Raw genomic sequence first — 15,152 nt, forward strand, 5'->3', positions numbered from 1 at the left:
AAAACTGCACACTATTAATAAAAGACATGAGATATTTCCCGTGTGTCATGAGGGTCCATTTCATTACTGGTTGCAGAAGTGCAGCCAGGGGACGTGCCATGACAATATCTACCAAACAGGTCCCATGTCTGAAAGGTGAGTGCAAAATAAATTTCATAGAAACATTAGCGGTGAAATACGTCAAAAAGGAAACATTCTATCATTTTACCTGGAGTGCTGGGGAATTGTTTCGCTCTAGATAATAAGCCGACGTGTGGCAATGATGTTACAGCAGCAGGTATTTTAAATAGATAATAAGTCCCTTTATCCGCTCTGTTTTCGGTATGCATTTGTTTCTGACTAAGCCTAGACCGCAGTACAGTATACACGGGGAAACATGTCAGTCTCATGTGTTTCTCAGTTAGCTGTAATCCTTGCTCAGTACAGCCGCATAGATTTTAAATTGAGTTACAGGCAACGTTACATGTCTGCATTAAAAAGGTTCATGGACTGCTACAGCGCTAGAGGGGTAATGATAAAGCACAACGTGTCTCTCCAGATGTCCATACACACCAGTGTTATTTTTTCCTGTCGTATCCATTTTTGCTTCCTCTCCGCTCACCACTGTTTGTGAATGTCACAGAATGCGCACCACAACACTCTTGCACATCTTCCTTCCTCTCTCCATCCTCAACTCTGATGAGAGCCTGCGCTCTCCCTTTCCTGCCTCCCTTTTGTCCCTCCCTCGCTCCCACCATTCCTGCTCCGAAGGCTCCCAGCCTCGCTGCAACCGTCTCCCCTCCCCCTCCCTGGGCGCTCCATTGTCAGTGCTTGGTTCAGCAGCCTCAGCCTCTCCTGCAGTATGCAGCCTTGCCTTTACTGTGCAGCCTGAGCCAAGTGCAGAACAGCCTCCCTTTTTGGGCTCAGGGGAGGGGAAGCGAAGCACTTCAAACTGCAGGCCCAGCCAGGGAAAAACAAGACAGCGCTGACTCCTGAGCTCATCCACAGGTTGTGAGAATCTGAATGTTCACTGACATCTATTGATTTGTTTCTTTAGAGCTGAAATACACTTATCCTCTCCGTCTCTGGCTCTCGTCCGTTGTCTCCCAACCAGTTCTCGATCACATCCCCTGAATCACTTTAAGTAAACAACAGACATGTTAGCTGAAAACCTGCTTGCACTGCAGTTTTCTGATAAGCTGCAGGGTAACAACAAGTACAGCTTTGGCAGGTGCAGGAGCACATCCATCTGATTCAGAGCTTTTCTTACAGAGCCTGAAACACATTTGGAGGAAGAGGGCAAGACTGGAGCACTCGACTAAAACAACTAACGACCTCCTGGATACTCTTAACACATGAGATGATAAAAATATTTAGTCTTACATGATCGCAGGGCTTTTTTGATGCCATGGTTACGGTGGATAATGCTCTCTAAAGCAGAACACTCCTGCAGAAGTATGGATTTTTTTCCTCAATAAATTTGATCACACCTGGCACTTGATGCATTATTATTTTCATATGCCCAAAACACTTATATGTGCATCCTAATAACAAATTGAAAGACAGATTTCTGCTAACCATACCTGCCCACATGATACCATGGCATGTAACTCTGGCTTTAGCAGCATTTAATAACGCCAATCTTTAATGAGAGTGCATTGAGAGAAAATCTGGTGATACAGTATATGGCAGGTTTTTAGCATTGTCATTATTCGGGAATTAATGCCCCCCTCTAAAAATCCATTGATGGCGTCACAGTTGCTACAATGTCTGACCTTTGGCGACGCTTAATTCTCTTTACAGATGTGCTGCCAGGAGATTGGGACTGAACCTAACGCAGCTTAAACTCTTGCCCTCAGCTGTCTCTGAAAGCAAATAAAAACCGCATATTTGTCAGATCAAATCCAATTTTGTAACTGTGCATCTCACTCTGCAGGCACATTTCTCGGTTTGTCTGTAGCGGTAAGCAATACTGCATGCAGCCCGGGGGAATAAACTTTCATGCAGTGAGACTTTAATTTTATTTATTAAGAAAAGGGTTGAATCAAATAGAATAAGACTGTAGCATTTCCCCTGCACGCTGCTTTCAGTTCTTTCAAGTTCTAAATGAGGTCAGGCAATATATTAAAACATTAACTGTCGAGTACAGTAATAATAATTGTGGTTAATTTATTGCCAGCAGTTATGATCATAAAACGCACTAAGTTGCACATTTTGATCAACATCAGGTGAGGTAAATAAAACTCAACTTGGTGTACCTGTTTCTCTTTCTTCTGGTAAGCTTGTTAATGTTGATATGAAAATGTGGACCAAATAGTACATAAACGATAAAGAGAGACACACTCCTGCTCATGCAAACACATCACCCAGCGGTCATACTTAAGATGTCCCATCCTACTGTCACTGGTTCCCGCCTTATTTTACTATGTACAAACTAGTAGCACGCCTTCATCTAAAATGATGCGGGGTGATCTATCTTCTCACACTAACATACATGTATTTATCTCATACAACCTCTTTCTTAACCAAATAATTTTTTGAATCTTTTTTTTTTCTCCACCTTGCTTAGTTGACACAACTGTCGAGTTGAATTCATCTGAGTTCATTAATCTGAGCTGCCACTGCTACATGAAGAGTACGGACTATTAAGACCACGGCAATACACAGCAAAGAGTGAAACTCAGGCCGTTGGGTGATGACAGACTATGCCCGTGTTCCTCATTAATTCATCCTTTTCTAACGATGACATTGACCTTCCATATAATTATAAGAACCATGGCAGAATGGCCCCCGAAAAAGACTGAGGAGAAAATAGTAAAGTAATTGATGTTCAGCGAGGATGGTTTTGGAAAAGATCTGTTCGTGAACTTCGCACATTCAGCCTCTATAAACCTTCTTACCAGCTATCCTGAACTGGACTAGCATTTATTTGACATTGTTTGGCTATGCTCCAATCCTTCTGAAAACACAGGTGGCAATTACATTTCCATGATAGTTCATATCGTTATGAATGTATACAAGAGTTCATTAAACTCCTGTAGACCATTCCTTTCAAGTTAACCCATTTACCTCTATCATATTCAAATACACATAATTCCTATAATTTGTCATTAAATCCACATTTGTATGTTCCTTTTAGAGCTGAAACAGTGAGTCGATTAATTGATTAGTCAATCATCAGAATATAAATCTGCAACTATTCTAATAACTGATTAATGATCAAGCAAAAATGCCCAATATTCCCCTATAATTCATTTTTTTATTGTGAGGATTTGTCGATTTTCTCTGTTTTCCACCACTGTAAGCTGAATCTTTGGTTTTTTGGACTGTTGGTTCGTCAAAACAAAACATTTGAAGATGTCACCTTGGACTCTGGGAAAGCTGGATTAGCATTCTCCACTACTTTGTGACATGTTACAGACCAAAACGAAAGTGATTAATTAATCGGGGAAGTTATCAGCAGATTAATCGATAACAAAAATAAGCGTTAGTTGCAGCCCTACTTCCTAACTTTGCTGATTGGTCGTGCCTGTAATTCCACCGTTATCTCCTCTTAATACTCTGCCTTATTTAATCGCAAAACATAGGATTAGTACATCGATGCTCCTAAGTCCGTGAAACAAAATGGAATTACAATGCAGGCATCATCTACTGCAACATAACATCAGTCTGCTGGTGGCTATTTCCATTGATGATTTTCCATCGGATAAACAAGCTGCGTACCCAAAAATCAATATCAGTGATTATCAGTCTGTGTAAACCTGCAGTGGCTACTACCTCAAACGAAACAGTTTTATAATGCTGAAGCCACTGTTAAGAGCCATTCAAGGCTCCTCATTGGCCTCACACGCTGGTGATGATGAAGAGGATGACGAGAAGCAGCATGAAGCCATTTTTTTTTTTTTTTTTTTTTGTATTGAAAAGAGAGATTTCACTCTCTTCGGCTGCTGCAGAAACACCCATAAAAAGCTTTGTTTAATTGTTAAGCATGTTCCCTGCAGTACTTTCACAAGCATGGAAGCCTGCTCCTGAATAATTCAGCACCCAAGGTCACAGCACTAAACCTCTCTCTTTTTCTGTCTTCAACATGGAGAGTTTGTTGTGACACCTTTAAACCTCCACTAACCCCACAGGCGCAGCGCCAGTAATTAGTCCATGACCGTGGGGCATGTACCACACATGTATGTGGAAAAAATGAGAAATTTGAAAGTACAAAAACATAAAAAATCCAGCTGTTTGTGCTCTTAAATACCTGAAAGCTCAGTGTGATGCATTCCTAACACTTGCGTATACTCACTGCCTGTGCAATCACTGTAATAGACAAGGTGCGTTGACAGTCTAAAGAAATGTGTTAGGAATAAGCAATGTGCAGACGACCGGCCGAAACAAAGCAGATTTAGACAAATTACCTTCCTCTGTAGCTTCATCTCTTCTAATCCAATGCGTCCCACACAGAATGTAGCCCACATTAGGGCGAGCAACATCCCATCCCCTCTGCATTATGGTCGCTTTGAGTTCCGTTTTTAATGACAAAGCCCTCTACAAAATCACCCCAACTTCACCTCAACGTACACCACAAACATTTATGGCCTCAGTGTCAAAACCTCCGCTGGGAATAACAACCTTATCCCTCAGTAAATTGCCATTAATTCAGACAGTTGGCCTGAGAAAAAGGGGCTCTCCTCTTTTTCTAGCACTTAGGATGGATCCGAAGCTGGTCCCATATCCCTGGTGAAGTAGTGACGGTCTGCATAATGCACAAGGTGCGCAGCTGACTTTTGAGAGGGGAGGAGGGACAAAAAAAAAAAAAAAAAAAAAAAAACTCTGCATGTAGGCCTAGAGTATGTAGCCCGTGTGAGGCTTGTGTTTTTGAAGAGCGCCCTTCATCCATCATCCGCACGCACTCCCGGCCAAATGATCCACAATGTGCTTCGCGGGAGTCAAGTGTGTTCGTTCGCCCTAGGACTGGCGAGGGTGTGCGGACATGGATCGCAGAGATAGCCGCCCGGTCGAACGGCTCGAAAATGTTGAACAACAGAGAGAGGGAGCCCGGACGACAGCCCGCTGATGGTTAAACTCCGTGACATTTTAGCCAGTCGCAGGATGCATGTACGGATGGAGACGGAGCGCGGATGGAAACGTTATATCGGGTCAGGACCAACGCCATAATGCGAATCCCGGCACGGCGCCGCTTGTTGTCAGAAAACGGCGGCGAATGTGAATCAACAAAGAGTTGTTGTCGGGTTTTTTTTGTTTTGTTTTGTTTGTTTGTTTAATCGCTGTCCCTTTCCCACCGAGGCATCGCTAGTGGACTTCATTAACCTTCCCTTCCAATCAATATTCATCACTCCACCCTCCAGGCAGCACCGCATCCACACATTACACAAAAAAAAAAGCCCACCCGGCCTTACCATTCCGTGCCAGCTGATGACGATCCCAGTCCGGTGACAGTCCTTTTCAAAACATCCCGACGGGAAACAGTGCGGCGACAATAGCTGAAGGCCCTAATTTAAACGCTCATAAAGATGGCGAATGTGGTGGTGGTGGTGGTGGGGGGGGTGGCTGGGGGGGGACGGGAGGGTGGTGGTGGGGGGGGGAGTGTCGGTGGGGGCCAAAACAAAAAGGCGATGAGGAAAGAAAAAAAAAAAAAAAAAAAAGCAGAGGTGGACGGAACCGAGGTTTTGCTGATGCTGAATCACTCTTCCCCCAGCTCACCACCTTGCAACCATTGTGCTGCAAGATGCTGGCTGTAACATTGTGGACCCACCAGAGCCGAGAGAGAGAGAGAGAGAGAGAGAGAGAGAGAGAGAGAGAGAGAGAGAGAGAGAGAGGAGAGGAGAGGGAGGGAAGAGGAAGGGGGTATAGGGAAATATGTTTCCATGGCAACCGAACAGGAGCACGTCTGACGTCAAGACCCGAGCAGCGAGAGAGAGAGAGAGAGAGAGAGAGAGGTAGGGATCACATGGAGGCTCTCTCTCCGGATGGGAGGGGCGTTTAGGAGCATCCCTCCCTGATCCCATCCCGTACCGTCCCGCCAGTGCGACCGTATGGCTCAATGAGAGGATGGGGTCCCGGTGTCCCATCGGTCGGGCTTGTCCCTCTGAGCTGCCCACATCCCTCATCCCCCGACTAATCTAGCCTATAGCATCAGAGCTATCCAGCGAACTTTGTTTAACAAAAATAAAATAAAAAAAAAATAAGAAGAAGAAGAGGCATCGAAAGTATTTACTGCTTCTCTGGATGTGATGGTGAAACAAGGCAAGGCAATGTGAATGTAAAATAAAGAAAATAAAAGGAAAGGAAACAATGACAAAAGAGAAGAGAATGAAAAACAAACCATAACCCCTTTTTCTTTTTTTGAAAAATGTTTCCACATGTTATTTTCAACCTTTATATTAATTATTCATTGTTATTTTAAAGAAGTGCTGTTTGTTTTTATTATTAGTAGTAGTCTTCTATTCTCTGCAATTCAGAACAAAAACAATATCAACATAACAATATTTTGTCCATGTGGGGAAATTTCATATCCCTAAAGATCATTTTTACAAACAAAACCTAGGCTGAAATTTTCAGAAAATGGAAGACACTTAATAAATGCATATTTTAGGCTATAATATAACTGCTGAACCTTCTGATTTATTTTATTTACTTATTTTTTTACTTTTACTATCCTGGCACACTACTATTATTCCTCCTTCTTAATCTACGTTTTTGCATAAAATAAAAATACCTTTAAAAAATAGCCTTCAGTGTTCAGTAGAAAAGGGATCAAATTGTTTTGGCATCATCCATCCCATCTGTAAATGTGTCTGGATTAACTCTTAAAGCCTTGGGTCACATCTGTATAGTTGTGTAGTGTAGTTGCCTGCTCTGAATACACAGTATTATTTGGAAATTGTTTTTCAAAGCTGCAGCCGCAATCTCAAATTTAAAGCTGCTTTAACAGATTTTTCTTTTGACCACTTGAAGAAGAGGAACCTGACATATATGCTCTTTTCAAGCGTTCACCTTGCTAAAAGTTTTTTCTTTTCTCACCAGCTAGTTGCCTACTTTGTTTGTCTGCTGTTTGGTGTTGAGCAGGTGGGCCATATTTAGTGTACATTCACTTTACCGGAGCTTTTCTTTGCATTTATTCAAAACTGAGCACCACTTTTACAAATACCACCACAACACTGGTAACACGAATGTATTATTTATTGATGTGATATAGATAGCATCATTGGCAGGGCAGTTGCAACCCAACACGCCAGGGAAAAATCTCTCGGTATCAGTGTATGAAGGTCAGAGCCGCGGGCAGAGAGGGAGTGTTTTTCCCACTCCATCACGTAGATACAATGACAATACACTGATTTAAAACATCACTGATATTATCGTTTATATCTGAGGAAAGGCCCAAAAGGAGGAGAAAATTTTAATTGTCTAAGTGCTGACAATGAGAGATGTCCTGACCTCAGTTTCATTAGAAGATGAATATGACCTCAACTGCAGTGAGAGGTAATAGAAATAATTTTGCTATGCATTTCAGCCTGTTCCATCTCCGGCCGCTGCAGTCTGTGCTTGAGTCTATCTCTCTTTTTCTCTGACCATCTAGGCGACTGCGTGCCACACATGTTTGTTACGGTAAAAGGCTGGTAGCGACTCTCACCAGGCTGGCGCAAAAGGGGGTTACGTTGTACCCTGACACAGCTCCCGACCGAGTAGAAAAAAAGTGACAGCAAAGTACCGTCCACCAGGGGTTCCCTCAAGCCCACACAAACGTGTACTGCGAAGGCAAAAGACAGGACAGAAAGATTAATACTCAGCAGCTCCAGAGGGCAACCTGAACGAGGAATCAAAGCCAGAGGTTCCTGTCGTTCCAAGATCACCTGACAGGCCCGGGGTTAAATTCAGGCGGAGAGGCCTGCTTGGACCAGACATACGCACATCCAAATAAGCTTTTTATACACCTAGGTTAGACTGATTTGGATGCTTAGGGTAGGGCACAGGCCTGAGAAAAGCTTGGGGATTTAAATATATGCCCACCAGAGATGCTCAATTGAGCTTTATCATAAGTGTACGTTCATTTCTGATAGTTCCCCGACACTTTATTGCCAGATGTGGCAAGCTTTTTTGTTATATGTTTTGTTTTTTTTTTTAAACTTTTGGCAGACCAAGGAACTTTCAATGCCCGTGAAAAGAAAAGAGCTCCAGGAAAGTTTTTTAATGCTCTCCAGCTGGACCCAAGGGCTAAACTCACCAGTCAGCAAACCACATGCCTTCAACCTACAGTACCAGGTGCCCCACATTTCTGAGACTATCAGAACAGGCAGATCCACTCTTTCAAGTCTTGACTGCAAATTGCCCTTGAGGCGCCTTGATGAGAGGGTATTAAGGACAGCGCTGACAGAAATAGAAGGAAGAAGAAATTCCAAATTCAGATCTCCTTGGTTGCACTTTGTGAGACATTAGTTATCAAGACCCCGTTACCCCTGTCAGTCTCCTAATGGGGCCTCTCTGCCTATGCCTCACGTATAGAGATTAAAGGCTATGGAGTCAAAGGTGACACAGCGTTAACAGATCATTTTGGCAGCAGTTTTATAACTTTTCCAGGCTGCCAGAAGTGGGGAAAAAAAAAAAAAACTGCAGACAATACTTTAAACATGACCCACTTTCATAACAGCAGATCATAGCTACCACGCGGACTATGACCAATGCGAAAATGTGCCCAAACAAACCCTGGTAAAAGTTCAGGGCAACTCACACACACATGGACAGGGCCTACAACCATCCCGTGACTCAACTTCTTCTGCTCCTCCTTTTCTTGAAAATGGCATGAGCTGTAAAATGAGGAGGCAGTTGTTTAAACAATAATAGTATTGTTATTCTTCTCCGATTTCTTGTTTGAAGCAAGAACTAACCTTTCAACCTGTATTTATAGTGCACTGGGATACAGCTCAATCACTACCTGCAATGCACAGTCTCTAATAGGCCCATCAGTGGAGGTATTTGTCTCTAACAGGAATATTCATTCAGCATTTTATCCGATCACCCAGTGCTTCATGAGAGATTTGGTACATTAGGAGAGGCGGTATTTAGACAGGAGTTAATGAACGTTTTAGTCACAGATCACTCAGATGACGTTAAGACACAAAAGTGGTTATTTCAGGCTGCCGCATGTTAAAGTCTGTAGCTACATTTCACTTGTTAAGCGTATGGCAGAAATCCAATTGAGAACCTAGTTTAAATGAAGTCTAAACTCTTAATATTTCTAAAAGGAAACGACAGGGATATAATTAAAAATGTCCCATTTTCTGGGATATTAAACCATTGTACAACAGCCATAACAAGATTTTTTTCTTGGCCCTTAGTGAAACATTAAAGTCTGTGATTAGAAGAAGGTCGAAAGAAACACACAAATATGGTCCTAACAGTCAAAAATTGTATCATTTGCTTTCTAACGAGGTGGCACTGAAATTGTACCTGTCAATGCAAATGTACTATTTACAATGAAGAACGGGTGCAGGTGACATACCAGGGGCATGGGGCACCAGTACCTCAGGGCCCGGCATGGGATAATGTTTCGTTACAGTAATTAACAGACTTAACCCACTGCTCAAAAAAAAATCTTAATTCTTTTACATTAACATTAGAACCAAGTGAGTCAAAAATAACCTGCTTTGCAGGGGGAGAGAAAGAGTAAAACACACTCTATCTGTACTTAAAAATGTAATTTGAACATTTTCTGTAATGTTCTTTAAGTTCTGATTTTTTGGGGGGTTTTTTTTGTGGTGCTTCAAAGATGATCATAATTCTGATTTATGTTGGGGGGGACTGTGGCTTGGTGGGGTACTTTACCCATATGTTTTGGAACGGCCCAGATCTTTCAAGCATTGGCAAAATGTTCAAAAAGAGATGAAGTGGATTCTGACTACAAATTTGACTCTGAGCCTAGCACTTTTTATTAAAAGGACCTACTTGAGAATATATCAAATGCTGTTTAAGGTTGTCCATTGATGATTTTTGCTTTCAGTAGCAAAAGAGCTGCAATCTCCAAATATTGTGTGGTGCAGAGAAAGGATTAAGTTTGTTTTTGTGGAGAAGAACACATCAAAGCTGCAACTGATAACCGGAGTATTTATGAAGAATGTAGTTAAGCCATTAAAAGCATTCAGTTTACTTAATTTGTTTCTTTATTTCTGACTACTTGCCAACAACATCAGCCGTTCTGCGTCTGCGTGGTGTTCTTTTGTGTGTTCTTGAGTTGATGCAATAAAAATAAAGTTAAAAAAATAAATAAAATGATCATAATTTGTTCCATATTACTTACTAAGAACTCCTAAAACTATTTTTGGGATGAACAAGCTGGTATGGGTATAAAAGTATGACAGGTTCTTACATGTGTCTAATTGCAAAAATTCCTATTGCTACCTATAGGATCTGGCGGTTAGATTGGTATTCAAATAGTATAATCGTTGCAAGAAATGGCTGTTATATTTTGAAATATATCCCCAAAATTATATCATTACATCCTAAAGGTTTTATGCTTATCACAACACCATGCATCAGACATTTCACGTGATGGCATCAGCTTCTGAAACGCTGAAGAACGTGGATATCAGCTCTCTCCATCTAAAGATAAGACCAGTGTTGATCCAGCAATCGAGTCTTATCACGCCGGCCCACCGCTGGAGATAGCAATCACGCTTTTTTAGCACCGGCAGGCGCTGGCAGGCAAGGGACGGCCCTTTCACCGAAGCCCACCATTTACACCCAGGCGGCGTGCGCTCATGACCAACAGCCACTGGGTGGCGCAAGACAGACCGTGAACGGGGCAGCTTTGAAGTGCACCCTAGGAAGGAAGTACTCAACAGTGAATTGCTTCCGGACAGTGTAGGAGATTCTCGGACAACTTTGATGTCGCGGGACACAGAAAAACCAAATAAAGCCCATGCTTGATTTTTTTTTTTTCTTTTTCCACTGAGTCTGAAAGGCCTCCGCTCCCTCCACACACTCCCGGGGTGCAGGAGACATCGCATGATACACACACCTTGAGGGCATTCCGTATCTTCTGCACTGCTTAGAGGTGCTGATTATCATCAGCCTCTGAATTATAGGCTATTGGATTACATTCATTTGTGTATCATTCAGAGGGGGGAAAAAAACAGCAAAAAAAAACACAGCTTGTCTGTCGAGTTGCAAATTTGGTGTAATTTACACCCACGTCTGTACCTGGTGGTGTGTGTGTGTGTGTGTGTGTGTGTGTGTGGGGGTGGGAGGGTTTTTTTTTTTTTTTTTTTTTTTTTTTTGTGGCCTATGCAAACCTTGGAGGGCTATGCAGAAAAAAACATTTAACGAGCCAGATTCTCCCTCCGCAGTCCCAGCCCACTGTGCATTTTACTCCCCGGTTGTGCGTGTGTTGCCATAGAAACGGTTAAATGACAGCCGCCGAGCCGGGAGCCAATGGACGGCCATAGTAAGGTGTCTGGTTACTCCCAGCCGGCCCACGCTAGCTAGGCTAAGGGAGGGGTTATTCCGCTCCCCGGCAGTAATGGTAACTTGGCTGCGCTGGGGGAAAGCTCAACGCTGTGTAGTGGCCGTGAAACACGACTTCTAAGCAGTTTCCGAAGAAGAGATTTGTTTTTTTTTTTAATTATTATTTTTTTTTTTTGGTTTGGTTCTTTGTTTTTTATTTTTTTCAAGCTGCGGAGGCTTGGAGAACAATACCTGCAGTGTGGATTTTCATAGCTGAATACGCCGTGGAAAGGTAAACCTGTTGCCTGCCCGCCTGGCTCGCCGTGTACTATCCAAGATGTTGCTTTGTGGATGGGATGGCGTCTGGTCCCGTTTGTGTGCGCACCCATAGCCTCGCCGGAGTACGAACATTTCCCTCTCGAGTGACTTTTTAAGCTCTTTTTGTCCGGTAAGTTTCTTAATAACTACTCAAAAAAAAAAAACAAACAAACAAAAAAAAAACTGAGGGAAATAAACTTTGTGGTTTTTGTAGCTAACTTTAGTGTAACCGTTGTGTGCAACTCTCACCGGGAAAACTGAGGAATTATGTCGGTTGTGGCGAGGCTAAAACGCCGATGCTTCTTTTATGTTAAAAAAACAAAAACAAAAACCCCTTGATACGGGTTTGAGCTAGCGACTTTCAGGCGAGCACACCGTCTTTTTATATTTACTTGGAAACACTGCTATATTTTGTATTAACCTCACAACAATACAGCTCCTACTGATGTCTGCTATGGGTCACCTTTAACCACACCAGTAACTGTTAGTTAGGAGGTAGGAGACACCTCTACAAAAATAACATGGTGTCTAGCCAGCTAAGTGCTTTCAAGTTCATCCACCTGCACTATTTTGTGTAATTCTGACCAACATGATTGTAGCCCTTTTTAGAGGCACAAAGTGTCGGCACAGCCTGAAGGTTTTATGGGGGGTTGCGAGGAGTCAGCTTGTACCCCCTCCCCCCTTCATTGCCATAGAAAAGTAGTAACGTTAACCCAAAGCCAGAGGTCATGAGGGTTTTGAATATGTGTCATTCAAGCCCAAAGAAGAAAGTGGTGAGGCTGTGCGATTGAGCAAGATGAACGTTCCCATCTAAAGTGGCATTGATGGAGATGGTGTGAGCATCATCATAGGAAAAATAGCCGGTGGGTTGGGTTTGTGTGCTGGGGGTTGGGGGTTTGGAGTTGGAGTGCGAGTGAGGTTTTTGCAAAACCGTGCTCTGCATGTCACGGTACTCATAGCAACCCTGTGATTAACAGAAATGGAGCGGATGAGGTCGAGACCAAAATGAGAAGTGAGGGCTGTCGGTCCAGAGCTGGGCTGATAACCATGGAATAGTCATGGCTCTCCTTTCTGGCTGGTCCTGACCCCGGCAGTGCTGAAATACAGAACACCAACATCCACGGTGGCTTACTGGTTAGTTAGACAGAGCTAAACCATAACTGGAAGGTACCAGTTTCAGTGATGTAATGGCCATTCTTGTGTCCATTGAAAACTGTGTTTAGTCATGGTAAAATAATCTGGAAAAGCGTTTTGGCAAATTGCCTCAGTTGTAAGTAGGGTACAGTTAATGAAAACCAGCCACTGGGTTTTCCCATTTAGTTCCCTTTTTATTTATTTTATTCTGGGAATAGAGGTTCACTCAGAGTTTGTTGTTGAATTTTCCTGGCACAAATGATTTCAGGAAGATTTTCACCTCAATGTTGGCACAGAGTTCCTATTCTCACCAGCTTCTGTTCCAAATGTGTTTGCCAACTCAGACCACAGTTCTGATGTTTGGAGGATATGAACAAATTCCTTCTCATATCTTATGTTATGAGTTATGCTTTTGGGAATAGAAGTGGAATCTGTTCTTTTATGGGTGATTGCTTCGAAAGTGCAGCTACTCAGGTTTTCAAGAGATATAGGATAAAAGAAAAGTTTTAGAGAGAAAGATGTGCATATTTTTCAAATCTTTTTGTTCCTGGCAAATGCAGAGGGATGAGCCATGAAAGAAAGCAGCAGAAATTGAAATTATTTCTACCTTTTCGGTATGGGTTTTCAAATCCATTTCATGGGTTGAAGCTTTGTCACGGACAGGGAGGTGGGAGGAAAGGAAAAGCTTAATCTAACTGCAGAGTAAAGTACGCTATCACGTATTCAGGATTGTTTTCTTCAAAATCCTTGTGACTGTGCCCAAGACTTTCATACACATACCAGCAGCGGCAGCGTAAGCCTTGTTTAGGTTTTTTTCTTTCTAGTTATGGTCCGGGAATACATTGGAATACCTGGGAACAAACATCCCCACTGTTTGAAAAGGGGAAAGAGAATAAGGCGCTGAAGTGGTGAAGGCTGTCTGTTCTCGCTGTTTTGGGCCGCTGCCTCCTAAGCCCCCTCAATAATGAGTAGGACCACAGTCCAATGAGAGAGGAGCTGGCCTGCACAGCAGCCTCAGTGCGGATAAAAAACATTCCACTGTAGGTCTCTGTTGAAATAACAAGGGCCACAAAACAATCAGTCTTCACAGCACCCGCTCTCCCCATTCTCATGGGTAATGAGCAAGATGGGTAGTAACCCACTTGCCTTACACTTCACGCCTCCCATTGACCAGAATGGTTAACCTGCATTCCTGCATAAAAAATTAGGCCTGTGACATGCTTACTCATTAACTCTCTTCTCCAAACTCAGATTCACAGAGAGGATGTTGTTTCACGTGTTAGTTTCAGTAAATATTCGCTCACACTGCACTAGAACCACACTAGCAGCATGGCTTTAGCATTGGCAGTGTCAGTCTGTGGGCCGGTCAGCCACTTTGGTCCAGACTGAAATAGCTCAACCGCTATTGGATGGATTGCCGTGAAATTTGTTACAATGACGTTTATGGAGATTTTCATGTTCTGCCACCAGCAGGTCAAATTTTTCCCTTACCCTTTTGAATATCCCAACAACTATTAGATGGCTTGTCACAAAATTCGGTACAGAGATTTATGGTTCCTAGATGATATATCCCACTGACTTCAGGGATACCCTGACTTTTCACTGAAGAGAGCTTGAAAGATAAGTTCAAACCTTGTTTACTTTCTCACCTCCACACACCTGGGCCGGGACCTGATTGTCGGTTTGTCCCTCCTCAATTCCATTGTTGGAAAGGTGTGCGAAAGGGGGTTCAAACATTGTCTTACCATCCGACAAGCACTTCTGTTTCAGTATACAGGCGCATTCAGTCTTGTTGTGTTCCTGTGATATCAACTGTGAAATTTGCACTTGTGTCAATCAATGAAATATATCAACAATATAGCCAGATGAGGCCTCAGGAATGGTCCAAGCCCGTTAAACAAAGCCACAGATGCATCACTTTTAGCAAAACTTCAGTATAGCAATATCACAGTATCACAGAACACAGCCAAATCTCATCTGACACATTAGGCACGGGCACTGTTGCTGTTAGGCTCCATTTTGTTTCTTAGTCAAATTTGTAAACCTGCAAAGCTCTATGGAATCACGCTTTGTGATTTGGTTTTACTTTGAAAAGTTGGAGAAAAATGTGCTTCAAAAGATTGCCTAAAGGTTTTTTTAAGGACACTTGTTCTATAGAAAATGAACAATGATCCAATGTGGTCTCGTATACTCTGGTTCCCATCCCAGGCATGACTGATGTTTTGTTGATCTTGCATAGAAGGTATGCATCATTTCTTGCCGGGATTTTA

At 42.7% G+C, this 15,152-nt stretch overlaps 2 protein-coding genes across 9 annotated transcripts in view; one reads left to right on the plus strand and one right to left on the minus strand.

Annotated features, from left to right (window-relative positions):
- mapk10 (mitogen-activated protein kinase 10) overlaps window positions 1–5,470 on the minus strand; it is a 32,787-nt gene extending 27,317 nt beyond the window's left edge. The window contains exon 1 of the mRNA XM_040158157.1: window positions 5,391–5,470. Coding sequence (XP_040014091.1) covers window positions 5,391–5,393 — 3 coding nt within the window. The 5' untranslated portion in view covers window positions 5,394–5,470. The remainder of the gene's footprint in view (window positions 1–5,390) is intronic.
- Window positions 5,471–10,941: 5,471 nt separating this feature from the next.
- Window positions 10,942–15,152, plus strand: part of ptpn13 (protein tyrosine phosphatase non-receptor type 13) — a 47,190-nt gene continuing 42,979 nt past the window's right edge. For 7 of the 8 annotated variants that reach the window (XM_040158156.1, XM_040158147.1, XM_040158150.1 and 4 more), the window contains exon 1: window positions 11,515–11,878. The gene's annotated coding sequence lies outside the window, so the exon portion shown is untranslated. Of the gene's footprint in view, window positions 11,042–11,514; window positions 11,879–15,152 lie in introns of those variants that run through there. The other variant, XM_040158148.1, reaches the window with a different exon arrangement.

Source organism: Xiphias gladius, chromosome 20 (assembly GCF_016859285.1).
Source record: "Xiphias gladius isolate SHS-SW01 ecotype Sanya breed wild chromosome 20, ASM1685928v1, whole genome shotgun sequence".
Lineage (NCBI taxonomy): Eukaryota > Metazoa > Chordata > Actinopteri > Istiophoriformes > Xiphiidae > Xiphias > Xiphias gladius.